The sequence below is a fragment of the Callospermophilus lateralis genome, chromosome 10 (genome assembly GCF_048772815.1).
Source record: "Callospermophilus lateralis isolate mCalLat2 chromosome 10, mCalLat2.hap1, whole genome shotgun sequence".
NCBI classification, from domain to species: Eukaryota; Metazoa; Chordata; class Mammalia; order Rodentia; family Sciuridae; genus Callospermophilus; species Callospermophilus lateralis.
Window position 1 is genome coordinate 96,398,446 of NC_135314.1, and position 25,893 is coordinate 96,424,338.

The 25,893-nt window shown below is 36.6% G+C and overlaps 1 protein-coding gene across 1 annotated transcript in view; it reads right to left on the minus strand.

Moving 5' to 3' along the window:
- Window positions 1–25,893, minus strand: part of LOC143407899 (EGF-like and EMI domain-containing protein 1) — a 607,825-nt gene that overhangs the window by 524,704 nt on the left and 57,228 nt on the right. The window contains exons 2-4 of the mRNA XM_077110345.1: window positions 23,850–23,984; window positions 21,089–21,198; window positions 19,538–19,642 (exon numbers count right to left, since the gene is read on the minus strand). Coding sequence (XP_076966460.1) covers window positions 19,538–19,642; window positions 21,089–21,198; window positions 23,850–23,984 — 350 coding nt within the window. The remainder of the gene's footprint in view (window positions 1–19,537; window positions 19,643–21,088; window positions 21,199–23,849; window positions 23,985–25,893) is intronic.

A 25,893-nucleotide genomic window follows, 5' to 3' on the forward strand; every position in this document is an offset into this window, starting at 1 on the left:
TATAGGCTCTACGTCCAAAGAGTCACAATGGGGCGTTAGGAATTCAACCTATGAATCTGAAAGGGGCATAATGAAGTTCATAACAGGAAATGTTCAGGACCAGAAACATTTGAAAGAAATAAAAATGTGATTCAGAATTAAGACAAGAAATTACAATGAGTTGGTGAAACCAGAGTAGATTGTACAAAAAAAAAAAAAAAAAAAAATTAAACTAAGGTCTAAAAAGCTCACAAGCTATAAACTTGAACTCATCCTACAATCCCAAAATGTAATTTCCTTTCCATATTTCAGCTCCTGTTGATAGTGGCTTTTTGGAAGTCCATGAAGAATGGGCTTCAGGATGATTCTTCAGAAATGACTAAAGAAGAGACTCCATGCTATGAGAAGAGGAAGCAGGCATGAGAAAGTCCACCCCTCCCCTTCTGACTAGTGCTGCTTACTTCTACACTTCTCCTACATTCTATTCCTCCCTAGGTCCACTGACTACTGGCCTCTTTGTCCTCATTCTCCAGCTCTTCTCACTTTTGTGTTTTCCTAAACAATATATCCCATTCAACTGTGAAGACTCAGTTTTGTTTTGTTTTATTTTGTTTAATTAGTAGCAGGGATTGAACACAGGGGCACTTAACCACTGAGCCATTTTATTTTCAGACAGGGCCTCACTAAGTTGCTGAGGCTGGCTTTGAATATATGATCCTCCTGTCTCAGCCTCCAGAGTCCATGGATTACAGGTGTGAGCCACCACACCCAGATAAAGACTCAAGCATTCTTTAGCAGCCTGTTCATTCTGTTTAAGAACTCAGCTGTTAGCCAGCAACTCTGGAGGTTGAGGCAGAGGATCCCATTCGAAACCAACCTCAAAAGCTTAGTAAGACCCCATCTCAAAAAGAAAAGGGACGGGAATATGTAACTGAGTGGTAAGAGTGCTCCTGCCTGGTCAATTTCTGATATTCACCCTCCCCCGTGCCCCCCCACCAAATCCCAGCTGTTTATAATTATGGCCTCTAGAATACCTACTATTTAGATTCGCTTAGGATAAATTCTCAAAACCATAAGAAGAATATGAAGGTTGCTGGTGCTGAGAGGGCAAGCTGCCTGTAGGAATCCCTGCCTCTCAGACCACAGAATCCACAGAGTATGAGAGTAGTAAGAGAACTTAGAAATTGGGTTTAATACCTTCCTCATATGAAGAATTATAACAAAGCCCAGAAAATTAATTCACTCTCCCAGGAAAACACAAAGATTTTATAACATAAAGAAGGCCAGAACCTAGAAATTCTAAACCCATGCTCTTTTCAAGAATTGGTCTACTACTCCCCTCCCCTAAACACTGTCTGCAAGAATACAAGTTATCTTGCTGGTCTAAATGGTTGAAATTTCTTCTGCCTTCTTGTTCCCTCATTCCCATTTTAGATATCTGCTAGAAGGTTCTTAATGTGCAGTCTTATATAAACTGGAGTCCATTTCTTAGTGCTTCCTAAACTGCTAATATATTTTTGCCTAAATATTACATAGCACATGTGCCTACTCTGTGGCTCCTAAGCACCTGGCATGTAGCACATTGAACTAATGATCACAGATTCTTTTAAAAAATGATAAATAAAATAAATCTACTATCTTCTATACAATGCAGCATAACATGTTATATTTCAGAGATCCATAAAACCAATCTACCAATGTTCTGTGTATAATGACAGCTAGTATTTTCATTAATTGACACAAGTAATTTCAAAGTAGTGCTTGTTGCATCTAATTAATACTGATATTTGTTAGAGAATCCTAAAACTAATAATACACACCATTTATTAGGTTACTTACCATCTGCCTGGCACTTGAGGTAGGTACTACCGATACATGATTTTATTGATCCTTTAATAACCCTGAAACTAAGCATTAGTGCCTTCATTATATAGATAAAAGCAAAGTAGAAGCAATCCAATCATTGGAGTGATTTTGTGAATGAAGTTACAGATTTTTGAAACTCATTCAAATGAATCCATACCAGAAATTACTCATTGTTTATTCCATGCACAATATACCATGCTGCTTGGGTTCATGGGTTTAACATTTAAAAAGAACAAGAAGCCTCTCCCTTTTAAAATGTATATAATACCAAGTTCAACCCTTTTGCGATACAAAGGAGGCAAACCACCATGCCATTCAGATTTTCTGAGAAATGGTTCGATTTTTATGTCCCCAGTCTCCTCATGACCAAAGAAGCCCAAAAGGCTGCAAGATGTGCTATGAGATGCTTCTTGGGCCATGCTAAAGTCTTCTCTGTGGATGAAACACATTGGCCCAGACTCTGGTTGAACCTATAACCCAGTGTTTCATTAGAACTGGCTTCTAACTAGCTAACTGTCTCAGACAGATTTACATAATAACATGAATGCTGAATATATACTTGAAAAGCCTTCAAAGAAAACAGTTTATTCTCTATAAACATCAGTTTTCACACCTCCAAACCATTTCCGAGACCCTTTATTCCAAATAAAAATTGCCTGAAAAATGTATACAGGACACTTAAGTGGTTCTTGTTGAGGCTTGCGATGGGATGTTTATGCCTATTTATAAACTTCTGCCATCAGAAATCTCAGTGCCGCTCTGGTATCTCACTCAGTCCCTCTCTTCCATTTTGATTAGGAGAAAAATGCAAACTACTCTCCTCTCTGCTCCACTTTTGCAAGGTTAGCCAGCACTTTGAGCCAGTAGCAATTGAAAGCTAGTAGCTAGAAAGTAATTTACTTCTTTGAGTCTCACTCTTCAGAGCCAGTACAATCTGAGCACATTTTTGCACCAAAGACATTAAGGGAGAATTCCTTTTCAAGTGGTTATTCTTGAATTCATTTACTTTTGACACACACAATGAAATCCCAATTCTCCTGCAGGCTGCCGTGGCTTTGTTTGCTATTTTGTGCACTGTCTATCTCCCTGCATCTTTGAAGGAACAGCTGCAGAAGTTTCAGAAACTTGTGAGTGCTTCTTCAAGATGGACTATTACCAGCAGAACTTAACTGGCTGATGATTTTCCAATCACCATTTTGCTGTTTCCTTTTTAAGGAGTGTGGAAAAATGACAGGAGAGCCTCACTTTTAAACAGGTTCCATAAAGCATCTGAAGCTGTGGCAAGTGCACTTTCAAGCAATAAAACTGTTTCTGATGAATGGGACTATGATTTATAATGTGATAAAAACCTACAACATTGCTTTGAATCCAAAGAAGAGAATCCTGTTGGCCAGGAGTTATCTTAACAGGCAAGAGAAAGAGGAATCTGCATTTCCCAGTTAAACTACGGGGTCTCTAACACATTGTGTGACAAGAGTCATACAAGGCAGGAAACAGCAGTGTCAGCTGCAAACACTGATTGACACAGTATCACAGTAAGGGACAGAATAAAGTTGAGATTGCTGGCTCTTCATTTGAGTTTCATTACACATGCTGGCCTTGGGCAATTTACTGGCTTTTGTTTACTGACTGCCCTTTGCCTCTCTCTTCTCATCTCTAAAATGGGGATGATAATAAAATACATTTTTCCAGAGAGCTGCTGTGGGGAGTCAATGCACTGATATCTGAGTCAGTATATCTCTTCTATTTTAACTTGGAGAAAATGCCAAGTGTTCTCGTACATAATAAGTGACAGTACTGTGAGGCACAAAGCAAATGCCTGATATATTTTAACTATTACACATGAAATTGGAGGTCACCTAGAGGTTTAGATTAAAAATGAACTATAGCACTGAACTGGTCCTATTATATCCAATCTTTGCTTGTGCCTGGTTACCCGTCCATTTCAATACAGAAAATATAAAGCCAGTCAGCATGATTAATCAATCCTTTTGCAACTGTGACCAGCCAGGAGATATACCTTTGAAGAAGTACAAACAAAATCAGCAGACATTTCCCCCTCTTACATTCTGCAAACTTTTTCAAATAAATCTCTCATCCTTCCTTTTAATTTCAAATATTTTACCTTCAAACATATCGGTTTCCCTCTTGTTTTCAAATAAAGATTTTATTTTCAGTATGGGAAAAGCCATGTTTTATAATTGACTGTAACAAAGCCAGACGATTTCTTCTATTTAACATGTATCTTAGTGCTTTAGAGAGTCTGACTAATCATATCTCAGTGTTCGGCATTCACCTTTTAACCTGAAAAATGTCAGGATATACAGTAATGTCTTTTCACTATAGGAATACACCAATTACAGAACTTTGGTATGCATTTACATTGCTGAGAGTAACTAGCAACTGTTTTGTACCTATGCCTCTTTGAAGAGAGACCTCCTAAAGGGACAGAGCTGAAGATAACAGATGCTGCCTGGTGACCAGGGCAGAAATGCTTTCCAGAGGTTTATGCCTAAAGGTATTGACATGCACACTCAATACATGCAAGCTTTAGTAAGTGATTATCAAGCAGGGTGTCTGATAGACTAGACCCCCCCAAGTCAAACCAGCACACGAAATGAAAATGTCTCCCACATCTCAGTGTGCCAGAAGACAGAATGTGAAAGAGGCACATCTAGTCTATGAAACAACAACATCAAAGGCAAATTTATACTAAGCAGATTAGATAGGCAGATTTGCATCCCACTAGTTTCGGTCTGAAATAAGCCAATATGGAAAAAAAAAAAACTTATTTTCAAATGTCCATTGCAATTTCATCTAAGTACCAAGATCACCTCTGGAGGAATATAAAAGAATCATAAGCCATAAATGTATCTTCTCTTATTTTAACCCAATAGTTTCTCTATAAAATCAGGCAAGAGAAATTAAGAAAGCAACTGAGAGTCTCACTCTCATTTATTCAATAATAAATACACACTGAGTTCCTATCACAGGGGAGCAATCATCCAGAATTATTGCTTAGTAATCCACTCCCATCTTCATTTTAAAACTTATATTTTCTGCTTAAATGTTTATAGGCAAAAGGAAGATGAGACTTATTCTTTTAAAAAGCTTTTGGCTTAATACTGTCTTTGACAACTGCTATAAAGCTGCAAGAATTGTTTAAAAGATGCAATTCAATGCAAAGTAACTTCACAACTGCTGGTTCCAAGAGGTTAAGAATTAGGCAAGAGAAACAGGTCAAGTGGAGTGAGAAGGCTAAAACAGGGGAGTCCTGCCAGAGAAGCCACAGGAGTGCTTCTCTAGCCCTGATCCCAGGTGCTGAAGCCAGGCACTTGGTGTCAATGTCAAAAAAAGCCCTTTTCTTTCTCCTTGTGATGAAAAAAAAAAAAAAAAAAAAAAAGTTGCAGAGTAGACAAAGAAACAAGACAACGAAATTGGAAGTCTTCCGATGGCAAATTATTAATGCCTTCTTTTTGAGAAATTGCAAGCAGGCAGAAAAAGGTCTAACCTAAAGAGAAGGATCAAAGAGTGAAATAAAAGCTTTGATGCCCAAGTTGCTCTGTAGCCCCAAAGCACTGTGGAGCCATGAGTACAGCTGAGAAGATTGTTAACTCCAAACAAATTTTGGGGTTGGATTGGTTACTTAATCCCTGGGAGGACACAGGACTGGGTTTAGGTAGTGATTACCTCCGAAATCTAGTGATGACATTTAGTTTGAAGAAAAATATTTACATTTCTTTGGGTATTTATTTATTTATTTATTTGCTCTGGAGGTTTTTCATCCTTGAAAACACATGCTGATGTGAATGACTGGTTCATATGAATATTTTATTTGATCAAAAGTTTATTTCTTTAAAAACCATGTTATTGATTGGATTATGTGGCATATGAGACTAAGGAAGGAGGGTCTCTGGGAAAGCCCAGCTGAGCTGATCAGACAGCCACAGCCCTGCAGCATTTTTCATTCTGAGACAATGACCCAAGCCACTGACATAATGACTCAAAGAAAAATAAACTGCCTTTAAGCTTAACTTTGCAGTCTCAGATTTAAAGCTACACAACCATCGGTAGCAAGTTAAATGAAATTCGGATTAAACCATTAATTCACTCATTCAACACATGTATTTCGAGCTCAATTTGATTCAAATTGTCCCTTGCTGGGGGCCAGATACAAAGAAGCTAAGATTCATTCAGTCCTTGCCTCAAAATCACCATCCAGAGATAACACAACATGAGAGTTTAAAGTGGCCTTAAGCATCTTTGGTTTTTTTTCCTAGACCATTCATTTTAACTTTGCAATCTCTTCTTTGTAAATCCTACCCAGCTGTACATCTTCAATGAGAGGAAATTTTCTAAAGTTCTTCCTTAAAAAAAAAAAAAAAAAAAAAAGTACAGATAAAATAGGGATTGATGTTATGTCCAAAAACAAATAAAATGGAGAATTAGCCATATTAACTAAGCCTCTGAAATTAGATTTCATGTATTTTCTATTTTATCTTTGCTTAGTGGAAATGTTTGTGTAACTAGGTAAATAGCACATATATAAGAAGGATGTTAATGGACAGATATCAAAAGACTGTCTTTTAAGTAAAAAGCTATTTAGCATCACAATGTTAAGCCTCACCTATTGATCCCTGGCTGATTCTCAGAGGCAACACTTTTGTGAAGAAAGATAAGTAAAATCAAGGGGACTGGATGCAGTTTAAAGCCACAAAGAAATATGGTAACTTGTCTTTTGTCCAACCAGATTAATTATTCTAGGACTCGACATGGCCAAGAGAGAGGACATACTGCATTTCTATACAACAGGTAGGGATATGCAACAATTTTTAAACAAGAGAGAAAATTTTGAATATATTAATAATGAACCTTTGGGTACAATGGGGACCACTTTTCCATGAAGTTTAAAAGATTGTTTGGTGGTTGTGTTGTCATAATTCAATCTTTATTATTCTGTAGTAAAATACAATTGATCCAGAATAGTTGAAGAATGTTCTTATTCTCCAGAAAAATATGATTACCTTAAGGTCACATACATTTCATTATATTTAATAAGACAATGAAAGTATTTATTATTAGTTTATGCTAAACAAAATATTGCTTACACTTTTAGAAAGAACTCACCTATTTCTCTTAACCACACCAAGAAAATTTCTTAACCATTGAGAGCCTTTCACTTTTATAATCATATGATATATAGCCAAGTGTCTGCACAGTGATTTCTTGAATTAATAAATGAATGAGTATATAACATCTTCAATACAGTAACAGAGATACCCTTTGATTTTTATTTCTACATTATTGCTTTCCTTATATCCTGTTCCACAGGACATCTTCTGTATGTACCATCAGTATTTATACACCAATCTAAGTTAACAGTGAATTTACCATTGAGCTTTCCTGATGTTCAGGATCATCTCTAAACCCACGGCCAATGGTACTTTTTTTATAGTCAAAATGGTTCAGCTTTTAATTGTATGTTTTTGTTTCTGGATAAGTATAAATCATCACAGCTAGTGTCTTACCTGAATATTTCCTCCTTTGTATATATGAATAACCCAAGGGATGCAGCCATGTGATTTTTCTATTCTACTTTACCCACTTTGGGACCAAGAGTATCCATAGGAGATTGGTTCTAACTATCTTCCCCCAGGATACCAAAATCCATATGCTCAGGTCCCTTATGTAATAGACCACAGAATTTGTTTATTGGCTTTGCACATATTTCCCTAAAGTAATCTCTAGATTACTTAAAATACCTAATGCTCTGTAAGTAGTCCACAAATCACTATTACACTATATTGTGTAGGGAATAATGACAAGAAAAAATGACTGGTCATGTTCATAATTTTTCTTCAAATGTTTTCAATCTGCAATTGGCTGAATCTGAGGAACATGTTGATACAGAGAACCAACTATTTTTCTCTAGTAAATACCAGGTTGATGAAAGAAGAGGCACATCTACTTGGATATGGGCTGTAAGGAAAAGTAGTCTGTCTTATGGTTCTCTTCAGGTATTCCTGACACGCTCTTCAGCCAGCTGTAATATATTCTTACTTAATTCACAGATTTCATTTGACCCTTCTCCAAGGTTAGATGTAATATAACCATCTCAACATCGAAGCAATTGCAGTATCCTGGAGAAGATTATTTGTGATAAATGAAAGCTAAGCAGGGGTCACGAGAACTTGTAACACAACAAAACATATCATCTTTTCTGTCAAAATGGGAAAAAAAAATAGCCTTTAGTTAAGTTATTTAAGTAAATATCCAGTTGCTAAATATTCTTTAACATATAGTTTTAAAAACCATTTTTAAACCATTATGATGACTTCAAGTAATGTTCACTCAAAATTCAGGCCGGTTCTTGAAACTTCAGGTTCTCCTGTGCTTTATTCTTCCACTCCCCCATATACCCTTGTCTCCAGCATTGTTCAAAACAGATTATAATAACGTTATTTTTGCACTTGCCTTCTGTGGTTTGCCATCTGATTCAATAAATGGGTGTGGTAAGCCATTACTTTCAACCCACTTAGGCAGTCCAGACACTATTGTTCTTCACCAATGACGAGGAAAGCCCCCATTTCAGTGCCATCCTGCATAGCTGAGCAGCCAGAGTGCTCCTTAATTTTCTGTGCATCCCACACTCACAAAGAAGTAGAACAGAAGCCAAAACTTTTCTTATTCTTGAAGAAAGAAAATATATTTCCATTCTTTGAGAGTTTGGGTCAACTGAGAAATTTGAGGGAACAATCTCCACCAGAGACCATCCTCACTTCTGACACCAACTGCAAGTTCAGTAGGGAGGTCCGAAAATCATCCCAACATTCCATAATTTGTTAGAAGGACACACAGAAGTCAGTAAAAGCTATTGAATTGAAATCAACCAAGGGAAGATGTGCATAGGAGAGTCTGGCGAGACACCAAAAGGATCTTCCATTGCCCTCTCCCCATGTGGCTAGAATGAGTTCATTTCCTCTTACCCATATGTGAAATTATGGCATTGACTAATGCCAACCAGAAAAACTATTCAATCTCCAGAGTTCAGGGTACTTGTTGCCTCTCCATTAGATAAGTATGTTTGATTTTGACTGTCCATGGGATTGATTCTAGTCTCCAATTTAGTTCCTCTGGGCTTCACCCAAATCCCCTATCCTTTATTGGACATACCGGTGTGGTAAAAACCCTAACTTAAGACAATGTAGGTGTGCCTAGCCCCACTTTAAGTTACATGGTTAGCCTAACTGTTGACTTAAGATCTCCAGGGAAAGAGGAGCCTACCAGGTATTCATATGCCAAGGGCTAGAGAATATCTCCCAGAAGCTGAGGTCAAAGACAGAACTCCTTCTAGTAGTTAATATTTTTACTACAAACTTTCATTGTCTCTTGAGACTTTTGATTTTGGGCATGTGTCTCTATGTTACACATACTCATTATCATTGTAAGTCTGGCATTTTGAAAGTCAAGGGAGATTCATTTAATAAAACAGAGGGTACAAAAGTCAGGTTACATGAGACTATGTGGAGGCAAGGGAAGGAGTGTTTGGGGTGGAATGCAGTATGATGCTTGCTCAGAAACCCAGACTATGCATTATGTGCTTGGAGCAAATCTGGCAGGAGGTCTTACACATGGGCAATAATAAAGGAATAAACCACCACCAACATCTAGCACTTGCCTGGGGGTGGGGAAAGACACAGCCTGTTCCACAGCTCAGAATGAAAACAACATGAACAGCAGCCTTCACAGCACATTTAGGGGGATTCCTCAAAGCTCCTCTACATACCTGCTGAATAACAGATCTATCACCATTTAGGTTTTGTGTCCTCTGGAGCCCCTATTAAAATGCAAATATGGTAGATCAGCAGTGTCCACAAATTCGTTAGTTTGAAGGTGTTTATTGAAAGAAGCAATTGAACTAAATTCTGATGGGCAAAGAAAGGGAAATAGAAAAAATATATATTTATAAAAACTGCAAGAGGGCCCAAAAGGAAAAGGATGAGAAAGGAGCCCTCAGCCACACTCGGCCTCATCCAGTGCACAGTACAGCAAAAGAAAGAGCACGTAGAACCACCGCAAGCCCTGCTTAACCCAGTAGCTCTGGGGCAATACCATAAAACTTTAGAAGTTCAACATCTGGGCTGAAGTCTTGGCTCTGTTACTCACAAGCTGTGACTTAGGCAAATCAATTATGCTTTCTGGGTCTTTGTCACCTCAACTCTAATTTGGGAATAATATGAACTCTTTCACAGAGTGGGTGTGAGCTTAAATGAGGTAACATATGGGAAAGCACCTTGTTAAATGTGTCTCCTTCCCACTACTATACAAATGTGTTATTATTAGTTGAACAGATTGGAAAAATAACTTTTGCTTTTTTATTATATGTGTGTGTGTGTGTGTGTGTGTGTGTGTGTACACCCAAAAAATTAATAATGCTTCAAGTCAAGATACCCCCCCATTAAAAGGGCTTTAAAAGGTACATGGGTTTAAATACACCAGAATCAATACACTATTGTGTGGGGAGTCACAATACAAATTAGCACATTGAAGACTCTGGAAAAGTCCTACAGAAAGGAACACTATTCAAGGTTATATAATGCAGCATTTCCCAAACATATTTAAACACAGAAACTTAATTTCATGTAACACTTCTTAAAATACAATGAGAACAGTGATCCAGAGAATAAATTTTGAGAAACAGAGTACGTTAAGCAGATTATTCATGTCTAAAAACACAATAATAATTCATTATGTTATTCATATTCAGTGTTTTCCTATGCTTGACCGATAAGTAAAAGGGTGCCCACCACAAATGCTCCTGTTGAGAACAGTGTCCTAACCTGTGCAGCTAAATATGCACCTACAATATCATTTAGCTTCTCAAATCTCCTCTCACTGCTCTCTTCTCTTTACATTATGATACAGGATTCAACTTTGGGCTGTCTTCTCCAGTCTCCTGATCTCTCTCAGGAAATACACTATTAAATCAAAAGAGCTAATACCTAGGTGAACTGGGTTCCCAGGACCCCAGGGCACCCTCCTGTCTGGAGAACACCTCTGAGGGGACAGGACCACCGGGTGCTTGCTTCCATCCCTACCTTTCAATGCCAGACTCACCAGAAATTCTTGAATGTAGAGAATCTTGGAAGTTTCATTTTTCTTTACTCAACATAAGATACTCTAATCATGTAAGAGGATTTTAATGATTGCTTATCATACTTAAAGTTCATAACAATGACCAGCCTAAACTCTAGGAGAGAGGAATGGAATGTGCCATCCCATATACCAATATTACTAGAAGGCTTTTATGGTAGAATAAGGAACTGATGGTCTCAAAAATAACTAAGTGAAACTGCCAAACCAAATTATGCTGTTAGTGCATTTCCAGCTCAGTATAGCCAGAAATAAATAAGGTTCCATAAAATCTCACTACACACATACGCACATGCATGCACATATCACATACTTCAAAATCAAATGACAAGAACTTAGCTATACTATTCCAAAACATAGTGAATGCAGAATATTGATTTCTCAATAAAGCGTGTTCCCTTTTCTTACTCAAGATCCCTTCTTTCACACTGTGTTCATCATGTTCCCTAAGAAAAAATACCATTTAAACTCAAGTCAATAATCTAAAAAAGTCATTTTAAAGTCTTACTTTGTGCCTGAAAGAATAAGAGAAGTTTGATTTAAAACAACAATAACATACACACACACACACACACACACACACACACACAATGACCATGTAAGATCTGACCATTGCAATGGTACATTTTCTTTTCCTTTGGGATTTCACCATATTTCCATAGTATTGTAACTACATTTTTAAAATATACCTTTACACACATAATGCCCCATCTTAAAATCTTCAGTGTAATTGCACATCCAGAGTTGAGATCCAAGATATTTACCATGACAATAATCTGTGCCGTAGCATAAACTTTCAGTCTTATTTACCACAACTCCCACCAGGACGTGGTTCCTGTGGCAATTTGAATTATTTCTGAGAATGCTATTCATCATAGTATAAGGATTTGATTTCCTACTTCCATAACCAGAACGTGGGCTTTCACTAGCAAAGCTTTTATGTATTCCCCAGGTCCTAAAAAGTCACTCAATACATGTATGTGTAGTGAGCAAACTTTTAAATGAAGATCATAATTTACTCATACTTAATAAATGAATATTGTTTCTTAAGCACAGGTTTGAATATTAAAAATGAATCCTCTATAACTCTTTCAAGGGAATTATATCAAGTATATTTTAATTAATAGAATGTTCTTCCATTTTAAAGAAAGAGCATTACGTAGTGGTAAAAAAGATGAACTTGGGAGCCAGTAGGATCTCTGGAAATTTGCTTTACTTCTTATTTCCACTGCATTGCAAGGGTTTGAATATGGCTTTTTCCCTCTGAAACTCATGTTGAAATTTAATCCTTATTATGAGATATTAAAAGGCCCCATGTGGGGCCTTTGAGAGGTGGTAAGGATTCTGCGCTTACAAATGAATTGACCCAATCATGCAATTAATAAACCAATGGATCAATGGGTTAATGGATTATCTCAAGAGCAGGTCTCCTGTAAAACACAGTTTGGCCAAGTCTCAGGCTTGCTGCTTTTCTCTCGCCCTGTGAAGTCCTGTACCACCCACCTAGAGACTGTCAGATATGGCCCCTCAGCCTTGGACCAGAATCAGAAGCCAAAATAAATCCCTTTTTTTCTATAATTTATCCAGTTTGTGGTATTGTGTTATCAACAATAGGAAACAGGCTAAGAAATATGTCATCTCTAAAAGGGGCCTATTAATGGCACTTGTCTTATAGGATTATTGTGAATCTTAAATAAGCAACACATGCAGAGCACTTAGGAGAGCTCCCAGTGTATAAAATACGTGATTTATGAGTTAACTATAATCATCATTATTATCCACATTCAACATGTTCTAGTTCATCACTAATTATACCATGTAGAATCAAATAACCCTGGATGATGTTAGGTCATTCTTCCCTGAGTCTGTTGTATTTGCAAATATCAAATGATTATTATGCAGTCATTTTTTAGACTACATTTTAAAATTGCATTTAAAGAGTGCTAACAATGGCCACGCAAACCATATTTAAAAGGGAATGTTAACAAAAACATTTCTAAAACTTCAATTTTTCAGATCAGTGTCAGGATAGCAAATCTTCTGCATGGGTTCCCAACAGCCAGATTTTTTTTTTTTTTTCTGGGTACACAGGAAGGGGGCAGATACTTCTTGCTTGAATATCCTCATAAATGATCCATCATACTTCAACATACTGGTTCCAATACCTATCAATATTGTCATAACCTCTGTCAAGTTATATAAAGAGAATAAAGTCACCTTAATATGGACTTGCTAGAACCTTGCTGATGGTTTAGGCTCTCATACAATGCATCTTTGTGTGACAAACAAAATAATCATAGATTTTAACACTGTTGGTTCATGCTAAGAATGCATATCAATTTACCTCCACAATATAACCTGCATTTCATTTCGTAATATTTCCTAACAATGCTCATTTTCAATTCCATAATTTAGTGTCATCAATTAATGATTTTTGCACGTTTTCCAAATTAAATTGCCTTTCCAGACTAATTTTATAATTCAATTAAAATAAGCCATCAAGTTTTCTTAGCATGACTTGCTCTTTATAAACCCCCTGCCACTTTTTCCCCATTTTCATTGTTTCAATAGGCCAACTGCTGAAATGAAGCTGTGGATAAAGCGGCAATGTTTTCTAAATTTCCTATACTGGCTTGCTAGTGTTGCTGTAACAGATTACCACACTGAGTGGCTTAAGAAATGAAATCTTGTTGTTTCACATTTCTGGAGGCAGGAAGTCTGAAATCAAGGTGTCAGCAGGGTTGCTTCCTCCTGAGGGCTGTGAGTAACAGTACTTTCCATGCCTCTCACTTAGCTTTAGGTAATTCACTGGAAATCTGGTGTACCTAGGCTTGTATCAGATGCATCATTCTGATCTCCAACTTAATTTTCTCATGGTATTCTCCCTGCATGCATGTGTACCTCTATGTTCTAATTCTCCCTTTTCATAAGGGCAACAGTCTTATTGAATTCAATCAAGGTCCATATGTTACAGTATGACCTCATCTTAACTAATAATTATATCTGCAACAATCCTATACCCAAATAAGATTACTTTCCTAGATCTTCAAATATAAATTTGGGGTGAGGGAGGTAGGGGATTAATTTCAACCATAAACTTCCCCCAAAAAATGCTCTTAAGGAAATGCCAATTGTATATAATCCTTTGATTCAAACTCCTATCCAAGCAGAAAAGATGGATCATACAGAGTCCACCAGACTCCTTGACTACAATCTACCCAATGGCTCAATGTTCAATATTTTCTCAGATTTCCCACAGGATGGGAAACAAAGCAACAGTAAGAGCCTTTCCTTTCTCTCTTTGAGCTCTTCCCTTATGATTCTCAAAGAATCAGTAAAAAGATGTGCTGCTTAGATAATACTTTCCAAATCATGTGTGTTATCTCATAGGACTCTTCACAAGTAACTACCTGGCAGATACATAATTATACTAAATATTATTAAAAAGCCATCATTGTTTGGAAGTTTACAGGCTCTAGAGCTAGAACATATGTATTTGGACCCATATTTTCTGCTTTCTGGTTGTCTGACCTTCAACAAATTTGTATGCCTAGCTGGGTATGAAAGTGGGACAAGTAAGAATATTCACATTATGGACCTGTAAGGATTAATAATGTAATACATTTAAAATGTTTACAATAATGCTTGATGCTTGGCAGATGCTAAGGAAAATTAAAGCTGTTGTTCTACAAATGATAACATTGAGGCAAGGAATATAAAATGCCTTCTCCAAGATAATGCATGCAGCTAATGGTGAGACCCAACCTCAACCTCAGAACTCTTGAGGACTTTTCCATGTCACTACATAACATTCCAGAAACAAGAATTTTTTTGTATGCCTAAATATCATACACCACACTTTGAAGTAATGCAGACAGTTGGGAACTCCTCCATAAGCACATGAGAATGAGGACCAGTCAGTACTACCATAAGTTCAAGACACCAACTGTAGGACTACCTGGACAGAGAATGAACTTGGGAAAGGGAAGTCTTGGCAGAATCCCTTTACACAGTCACCTGTGTATAAGGTTCTAAAATAGTTGGTTTGTACAAAAAAAAAAAAAAAAGACTAAGGAGTTGCTGCCCTTGACCTTAGGGGAGTGGGGGAGGAAAGCCATATTTTGGCATGCTCCATGTACATCTCTTACTACAGGCAAATGAACGACTACTTTCATTATTATTGTTGTTCATTGAACTTGCCGTACTCTTTCATGTCTCTGGGTAATATACTATTCACTCTGCTAAATTTAATATTATTCTGCTTATCTTTGAGAATAAGTAGTATTTTTATTTTCTCACAAGTACTGTGATGTTTCCTTTAGGACAGAAACATCCTTCATCACGGTACTTGTGAGCTGTATTCTAATCATTCGCTTCCTGGTCTCTATTTCCTACCACACTAATAATAGCCTAATTGTTTTGGCATCTGAAACACCTAGCATACAGTCTGTTATATTAATATTTACTAACTGGAACATGGAGTGAATGAATATATGAATAAAAGGAAGAGACCTCAGAGGCTTACGTTAAACCAGAGGGGTATTTTTATTTAACTTGACTCCTGACCAAGGAAGTCTTCTTGACTTCTGAGAAAAGGAAGATGGAATAAGTAGTGAGGAAAATAGGTGTAACTTTGTGTGTGATAATAAATCAGTTAATGAATCTCTAAGTTGTTCTGCCTGAATCCATAAAATTGAAAAGAGTGAAAGAATTTCACTACCAGCTATCTAGCCTGATTTGCATGTGTTCAAATCTTCAAAGTATTCCTTTTGATTCCTTTAATCAATAGCTATTTTAGAAAGCTCTTCATTACTTCCTAATTGTCCAAATTCATTTTCTTCATTTTTCCTTATTAGAGGCAGATTTTTCAAATGAGTTAAGTAGATCAGCAATTTTAGAATCATTATTAACTTCAAGCATTTTTCTCAGTTATTAGCATGTCCCTTCTCTCTCAAAGACTACAGTCTTTTCTCCATTTTAAAAAAGCCATCTGGTTTATTTTTAAACTTCTTTTTTCCATATATCTCATATAAAGTCAACTTTACCCTATATTAGCAATCCATGTTTACAATAATCCTGATCACAGTATCACATTGCTGGTGTGGGATTCAGAAGCAGGGAAAACTTCGCATATGTCAAAAAAGGAAGCAAATAACTAGGATTTAACTAGACTATATAATCCATTCTAACAAAATAAATTGGTAAAGCCATTTCTGAGGCACAAAAAAAAAGAAAAACTTACAAATAATTTAAATAAATATTTTTATTCTTAAGCACATTAAAATTTTAAAACAGCTGGGCATAGTGGCACTCACCTATAATCCCAGAGGTTCGGAATACTGAGGCAAGAGAATCATGAGTTCAAATCCAGCCTCAGCAACTCTGCCAGGCCCTAAGCAACTCAGTGAGACTCTACCTCTAATAAAATACAAAAAGAGGATGGGAATGTGGCTCAGTGGTTAAGTGTCTCTGGGTTCAATTCCCTGTATCCAAAAAAACCTTTTTTTAAAATATACATTGAAATCAACCATTCCACTATAGGGACTCTGTCCCACAAAATTAAAAACACTATATTACTGAAGCACTGATTATTGTGTAAAAAAATAAAGAAGTTGAAAAAAATGAATATTTATCAATAAAATGACTAGTTGCAAATTTCTGGTAAACTGGTATCAAAGAATATTATTCACCTATTTGTATATAACAACATGAGTTAAGAGAAAGATAGAAAGGAGTATTCAGCCAGTTGTTACTGGGGAGGGGAGAGTTTGTTGGATGGGGAGAAGAAAAGGCAAAGGAAAAGAAGAACACTCATGACAAAACAGTATGTAATATATGGGTAAGAATAAATGTGCCTAAGAGGATGACCACCATCACTTTCTAAAGGCAGGAGTACTGTGCAATGTTATTAACTGGGCTTTTTCCCCCTAAAATATATCTGTTTTATTTGAAATCTTGTATACATTATCTTCCATGGTGATCAGTTTCTTAGGCTTTCAAAGTTGAAACCTTTTACAATTAGGAATTCCTGAACACAGGCATCCTCCCTTAAGCAGAATTCCTCAAACATAAAATATAGCTTAATGCTTGGTGGTCAAATAATAGATAAGAAAATAAAACAAAACCCAAACTTAGAAAATATCAATGGGACACTCATAAGTTTAACAGAAGTAATAAAATGTTGAAGGAAGTATCTGACACCAAGAATCAGTCCAGGACCACTAAGAACTAACTTGGCATTTTTATCATTTTAAATTTTTCAATTTGTTTTCATTTGAGTTATTATTTATATAATTTTAAAAACATCACTACAGTTATTTTATTGTGAGATATATATTATTTATATAATTTGAAAAACATCACTATAATTATTTTATTGTGAGAAAGAGAGAGAGAGAGAATGAGAGTACATCAATCAGCCCAAGGCTTCTAAGCTCATAACCCAGAACTCAAATACAACCACAGGATAAGCAGTGTGTTAGAAAATCTATTGCAAGACTATAATCATCCTCCTTGATAGACTATATGTTCTATCAAGTACATTCCATTTAAAGACAGTTCTTTGCTGATTTTAATTTTTAATCTTCCTTCAAGTCTCAGCTAATGCCATTTCTTCTTAATTGGTTCTTAACTTCTTTCCCAAATTTGATTGATTTCCTAGAAAGTCTTCAAAATGCCTGCCTAAAACTCCCTTAAATTCACATAGTTTTTGTATCTCCTTTTATTTTGATAGATGAAAAGCAATACCATGTAGCAAATGTGTGAGCTCCCACCATTTCAGGTTGAATAACTCTCAGGGTTTATCAATTCCTTTTAAAATTCTACAGGAGATATCATGTTGGGAGAAGGAACAGTGTTAAAAATCTAAAGGGGAGCATACTTGGACAATGTTACTAAAAAATGCAATGGAGCCTGGAAAGGTACTTTGTAAGGTTGAGGTTCTATGACTACTAAACTTTATGGTCCACAAACCTGTGGGAAAGGCAAGATGATTTTCGCCAACCAAAAATTGAAGAAAGAAAAAAAAAAAGAATCTACCTACATAAAAATTAAGAAGGCATGTTAATTATTTTGGTGTATAAAAGTTGTTAAGATGCTAGAATAATCAAAATATCCAAGAACTGATGTGAAAAATAAAGAATAAATTAACTCAGGTATGATTTCCAGATCGTTATCATTACCATATGTCTCCTTCATTACCTTTCTCCTATGGGACTTAATGTTTTGCAAGATTTGCTTCTACCAAAACAAAAGCATTTATAAAGTCATAATTAATTTTTAAAAACTCTTAATGAATCAATGATATGTTCAATTAGCTGTCACAGTTACTGATCGAGATAAGGAAACCAGTGCTATACATGCAGCTAAAACAATTTATTTAGAGACAAATGCTATGTTATCCCGGATCAATGTAGAATTTCTGCTACTTCTTTAAAATCATGAAATAGCTGAAGATACATCCTGCAGCTCTAAAGCATCCACTGACCTCTATTTCAGAATCAGTGTTCCATAGTCAAAGAATAAATTGGGGTTAAAAAGCAGTTTTATTTTAATTTTAATTAAAAAAATCAACTCAGAAGAGAGTATCAGGATTAATTTATAAGAAGAATAGCTTTGAGGTGACCCATGAAAAAACGGGAGCCTTCACCTTTTGCCAAGGGCAGCAGGAACACATGGACATGAATGATGAACTCTTAGCCATCTTCCAATTTCATTTATAAAGATCCAAATAGTAGAGAAAGAAGAAACCCATATCAGTAGAAGACAATAAATGCAGCATTTTGGATAACTCTTTACATCTGTCCTGTCAACTTCTTTCAGCTAGGTTTTGTTTTGTTTTTCCTCCTCTAAAAAGCTAACTGCAGGTGCACACATATCCTTTGGAGACTAGAATCAAATGATCAAGTCAAAGCAAATCCTTTTGAAACTATCCCATCTCATGGCAGATGCAGTTAAGGACCAATAAGTGACCATTCTGAAATTTTCCTGTACTATATGAAACATCTTAAATATATACCAACCTCGAAAACCAGATTGCCAAGCAAGTATTGAAATTGAGAATCATGTAAGTTTTGAGTTTTATTTTTGAACTTTTTAAATTAAGGGCATGAAAGTATTAAGTACCACAATACAACAAATTCATGTTAATCCCACTTTGTTCATTCATAAACCATAGAGATCTCATAGAAGAATACTGTACCAGCAATTTCAAAGCAAGGCTCTGTGAAAGATTTAACATCTGAGGTCAGGATGAGGTTTTCTTATTAAGCTGCCATTTCCTTTACAAAGTGGACTATTTTGTACTTACTGCTACCCTTTGAACTCTTACAGTGAATAATTAAAACTAAACTACAAAGCATATTTTGTGAGGTTGATTACACTTTAGGTTGTAGGTTTCTGCTTAGTGGCTCATTTTAAACGCTCACCAATCCCCAAAGGGATAACCCTGCCATTAGTTTGCATTGACATAACTGGCTGTCCCTTAAAAAGCAAAGCAGACAGTTCCAACTCATAATAAATGGTCTTGTTGGTGACTCACCATATTGACAGTGGGGTCCGTGAAATCCCTGTGAACACTGGCAGTTCTGGACTTCACCATCTGAGCATTTCCTACTGTTGAAATGAGTTCCCATAGCAGAGATAGCTAAAAGGAGGGTAATCAAGGAGGGTGGGAGAATGGAGTTGAGAGAAAGAAAGAAAATCATGAATATGGGCTCCATATTGTTAATATAACATATTCTAGACATTTCTCTTAGCCCCTTCAAAGTATGGATAAAGAGTGTTTTCATTACAAGTTAAGGCCTTACTGTCCAAAGCTTTAAAGAATTCCTTGTGTAGGAATATTCCTATCACCTAAAAGCTTGTAGAAATGCAGAATTCCAGGCTCCATCCCAGGTCCCCTGAATCAGATTCGTATTTCAACAAGACACCACGTGATCCACATTCACATTCAAATTTGATAAGCACTAATCTAAAAAGTCTGCCTGGATAAGACCATTGTGTGGTCAAAATGCATGGATAAGATGATTGTGTGGTCAAAACAATCTAAAAATCAAATGAATTACTGATTCTTAATCAGAGGCAAAGGACTGTGATAGTTATCTTACCACCAACATAAAGAATTCATCTCATAGTTGTTAATTTCCAGAAGTTCATAGCATAGTGAAATAGTATTGTGGGCAGTTCTTTTCGCTGATCTTAAACCAGTCAGCTGCAGTGGCCTCGCGCTTCATGTAAATAGACAGTGACCCTTGCTGCACCACTCAACGCTAAGCCTGCTTAATATGGGAAGCCCGCGGCAACCTCACGAAGACATTTCAAGAGCAGAAAGCACACTAGGGAAGGAAGCAGGATGCCAACAAACTCCCTCAGGTACAGCAGAGGAGGAGAGATGAATTGTTGTGCTGTGGCGCTGCATTGATTGCAACACACGGAAGCATTTTAAGGGACTTCGCAATAACCATAAACACATAATGTAGGTAAAGGAGCCGCTAAACTGAACCATTTCTCCTGGCAAGAATGAACTACAGAATGCCACTAGTTCTGCTGCCCAAGTGCTGTCAAACATACCTGAAAGATTCTGAAACACCCGCACCAGAGGCTTGTAAGAGGACTGCATACCTCATCTTAAAAAGTAAACTGCCTCCAGAGTTCTGCAATTAATCATGACAAGCACAAGTGGAGAAATCCCATTTAGATTTAGTACAGTGATTTCCCTCTGGACTTCTGAATCAACTGTGGATTACAAATTTGATGATATGGGAAAGGGGCAAACAGAAAAGAGAAATGGAAGTCAAGGTAGAACCCGTCTGGCTTTAAATCAACTGTCTTTTAAATAAAGAGACAGAATATAAAGCAGCACTTCCATAGGTCCTGAGTCGTGACCTATCATTAGAAACGCTTAACAGAAAGGCTTTTTGTGCATTTTTGCACATGTCATGTGTGAATATTCAGTCCAAAGAGATGCTGTGAACTGTGGTGCTTCTAAAGATGCCGAAAACTTGACAGGCATAAGATGATTGAAGCCAAACACAAAGCAAAACCATTCCTTCTAATGACAGAGAGTTAGACAGGAAGAATTATAACTTACAGTGTAGGCAGCCGGGTTCATCATCCCTTCGGCTCCAACCAGGGCAGCACCTGTAGACTGTCTGCTGCTCCCTGTTGTATACCTGCCTGTAGATGGTATAGTACCGAGTCCTAAGGAACACAAGAATCTGGATCAGGGGAATGTAATGCTTCCTTTTTAAGGCAAAGTTTTCACACACACACACACACACACACACACACACACACACACACACACAATCCCTCTCTCCAATTCAAATCCTATCATATATAACATATATATATATATGTATATATGTTTGTATATATGTACATGTGCATTAACCTCAATATATTATACACACATACTTCTTTACATAGGCAACCAAAATAAATTGTAAGTATAGGTTAATAATAATTGAGAAGGACCCCATATGCGGTAGTAAAAAACACCCTGAGGATCACTCAAGCTATCAAGAATTAAACTCAGGGCTGGAGCTGGAGCTCAGAGGCTACATGTGCTTGCCTACCATGTGTGAGGCACTGGGTTCGGTCCACAGCACCACATTAAAAAAGTAACAAGTAAAATAAAGTCATTCTGTCCATCTACAACTACAAAATGTGGGGGGTAGAAGAGAGAATTAAACCCCAAATTATAAAGAGAATCAAGAAACCCTGAAAGATTGTGGATACATGCTTTTCAATGTGGCATTGAAGATCCCCGGGTATTGGTTCCACTACAGCACACAATCTCAACCATGGTGCTGTCACGTGCAGGGTGGTGACAGTTAGTCTTTAGTTCAAAGGGAAATGAAAATAATCAACTAATTCAATGGTGTGTGGCCCCCAAAGGAGCATAGCACATAAATAGATATAAAATATACATGTGATGCTCAAGTCTCACAGGGAGGGGGCAATTGTGGGAAAGAAAAGCTTAAAAAGGCTCCTAGGGAAGAGACCAGGAACAACACTGAAGTATTTGTGCTGACCTACCAATAGAGTATTATACCAATGTCTCCAGTCTGATTTCCTTTCTGTCAGATCAATGTTATATTCATTATTTTTCCCCCAAAGCACTATCATATTCTGTCCGCTTCAGACACCTTCCCCCCACATTCCAGCCTAAATCCCCTCATTGTTCAAGGTCAATTTTACATTTTACTTCTTCCAATTTCTCTTTCTCCCCTGGCAATGAATATGCTCTTTCTCTTCTCTCAAAAATAGGGTTTATTGGCCATACCATAGCATTTTTTTTTTTTACCACCTGGAAGTATAACCTAATATTTCAGAGTGTCTCTCTCTGATTAGAATATAAGTATAGGGTTGTTTAGTAATGTACAAAGCCCCAAGCATCTTTCAATGCTGCCACCACTCTGAACCCAGAGTCATACACGGAATGTCTAAAACTACTAAGCTCTTGAGAATATAAATATAAAATCTGTTTTACTTATTTAGATTTCCTTTTCCCAATTCTGCATATCTATAAGGAATAGGTATTTCTTTCTTTGGCTCAGACTAATACCAACAATGATTAAACCTCATGTGAGCAGTAGAGAAAATCTAAATGAAAAACCATTTACAAAACAAGTACTCTGATGAATAAATCATATGCCCTGTAAGTATGGTTTCCATTCTAATTTATTTTAAAATAAATTTTTCTGCCACAGCATTATACTACCTAAAATATATTGGGTCCCTATCATGTACCAAGCATTGTGCCACATGTGCTAAATATATTTTCAGTTAATTCTCATAATACCCATGCATGGCATTATTTTTCCAACTTTATAGACTAAGGCACAGAAAAATCCAGGAATTTTGTGTAAGACCACAGAGCAAGTAGAAGTCAGGGAAACTTTTCTGATCTAAATGTCAATTAAATATGTTTAGTTTGAACCAAATATAAGGGTATTCACCTAAAGGTTGAACACACACGTACACACACATTCATGTGCACAACACAGTATATGTAAATATCCCCAATCATAAACTGTTTATCATACTGTACTTAGTTCTATATTGTAAGTGTTCTGATATTTCTCTACCATGGTAAACCCAGCTATTTATAAATGTCCCCAACTTTCCACTGGCAATAATAGTATCAATACTAAATTCTTCATTAACCTGAAACTACACTTTTTTTTTAAGGTTAAGTATCTTGAGTTCAGATTCAATTGACTGATTTACATAAAACTCAATCCCTCAGCAACAGTTTGTATCAATAGGTTCTTAGATGTTTTTTAAAACTATTTTAAAACTTTGAGAAAAAAAAAATATCTGCAGGAAGCCCTGGCTCCCAGAAAGCATTGTGGACACTGGCTTTTCTCTCCTCTTCCAGCCTGCCGAGTTAATCCTAATTCAAAGGCCATAATAAAGTTAAAGAAGCTCTAGGTTTCAAAGTGCTACAAGAGTACAAGGGCAGGTCAGAGGATGGTTCACAACTGTAGGTCCCCTGGATCCAAGTCGTGCTAAATTTAGCACACCGACACAATATTCCTTGTTTCTGTCAGGCTTCTGATCTTTGGCTTTCAATGGTGTATCATGTCATGAGGCATCTAGCCTAAAATTAGTGGCATCTAGCCTAAAATACTTCACACATAAATGAAGCCCAAGTGAAGTGATCGTACATTCTGTCTCCAAAGAAAATACATTATTCTGAAAGTTCTTGGTGAGCATACCTTATGCTCATTTACTTAAGCATGCAATTATTTCCCCAAATTTATTGGAGGAAATATTTAGAAGCAGATGAGGCTTCTGGCTTTCATTAGTCATAAGCACCCGAAAAGAGGAGAAAGCACCCTCACCTTCTTTCATAACCCATGCACCAGGGTGGGCCGGTACAACCTTGTTTCCAGAGCCTGACGGTGTGCATGAAGGCCCGAACACAGGGGTGCGCCAGTCCCACCACAGTCACCAGCTGTTCTTCACAAACATTGGGCCTTGAAAAAAGAATAGCAGTACTGTGTCAGAAATATAGATGTTTTATATATGAAGCATGAATCATTTATTTTTCTATTTAACACAAAAAGTTCATGGCTTAAAAAATATATTAAGAGACAAATACAGGCGATCTAAAAAAAGAAAAAATTAAGCAGGTCAATTAAATGTAAAATTAAAAAATCCAGTACCAGGGAAAAGAAAAAGAAAATCAGACTAGATTTTAAAGACCAGGAAAAATTTAAAAGGCAAATATACAAGTCATAACTTCCCACATGGGTAGAAAAATTGAGCCGCCAATTAAATTCTGAGTTCTTTAGTAGCCAAAATTTTGAAAAAGAACAGTATGTTAGAAATTTCAATACCCATGAAGAAAAAGCAAGCCAATTCATCAAAAGAAGTTAAATTTTTCCTGGAAATTATTTCTGAACAATATTTTCCATCTGCACATTTAATTGGATTTCACATATAATGCTTGTTTAAACACAAATATTTTTCAACTAGCATCATAGAAATATCCCCTTATAAAAAGTTAATACCATTTTACAGGATTTTAGACCAGCCATCTTTAATTTTTAAATGAGTAGGGCTAGCTTATACTGAAAGCCTGGAGTATCAGAATTATTATTTTAAAATAATCTCCTCTTGTAGTTTGAGGAACTCTTAATGATGAATGATTTGCTAGTTCACATCATTTTGCATTGGAGAATACTACTCATTATAATAGCAAGGTGGTCCAACCACTCCTACTTCTTATACATTCCAGTCAAGCCAAGCATTGACGCCACTGAGAATGTGAAAGATGATTCAGACTTAAACCTTCCTGACTTCAGGAAGGTCACAGTCTGACTTAGTCTCCCACACCTATAATTTGCTGAAAACCAATGAGCTCTGGGTCAGGAGCTCTAGTCAGCATCCCTCAAAAATACAAAACTGTGAACTTGTCCAGTGACACAATAATAATGCTGATGAATGTCCAATAGTGCCTCCCACACCCATTTATCAGTTACATCATCAAGTGTGATTGCAGTTTCTTTTGGTTATCACTTTTTTCCTGTGGCTCTAAATCTCACCATCTGATTTCACTTACAGCCCAATTCTCACTTCCAGATGTATTTCTAAAAGGCGATTGTTTGGACTGTTAAACTCACTTAAATTGAATAAATTTCATGATGAACTTTATTTATGAGTTTGCATAGCACACTTTAATATTTTAGGTAAATATTGTAATAAAACCAGGAAGTGTAAAAACTGCACATAAACCAGGCATCCATAAAATCTTCAAGAATTGGGCAGTAAGCCTAAAGAAAATCTTAGCTTTTAAAAATTCCATATTAGACTTTTTTGTAAACTGCCATACATACACCTTTATGTGGCCTTACATGCTTTTTGTGACCCTACTATCCCTAATTAGAATATGCTCACAGCACCTGTATTTTTGTCAACAGTTTGAAACCTTACACATTATCCCACCTTGAACTCCCCTTTGAATCTCTTTTTTATCTATGCACTCATTCATCCATCCATGCATTCAAAAAATACTTATTGTGTAACTATATGTTTCAAAAGCATTGCTCCAAATAAGGACTTGGATATAAGTAGTTTTCTTAGGAGATACATAAAACACTGATCAGCAAGTGATAAAATGAGACACAGAAGCACAGCCAGCCAATAAAAGATGCATCATGGAGCCAGACATTGTGGACCATATCTGTCCAACAGGGTGAGGGACCCTGAGCATTTATACACTAATTCCTATTGGTGTTTGGTCCAGGGCTACTTCCTCCATGGAATTTCAGGCCCAAAGTGGTACAAGAGTTAGCATCTAGAAACCAAAGTGAGTCCTCAAGCCAAGAAATGTATGCTGGCATTTGAGAGCCTGGGAAGTGCAGAGGGGTGAAGGAGAAGGTA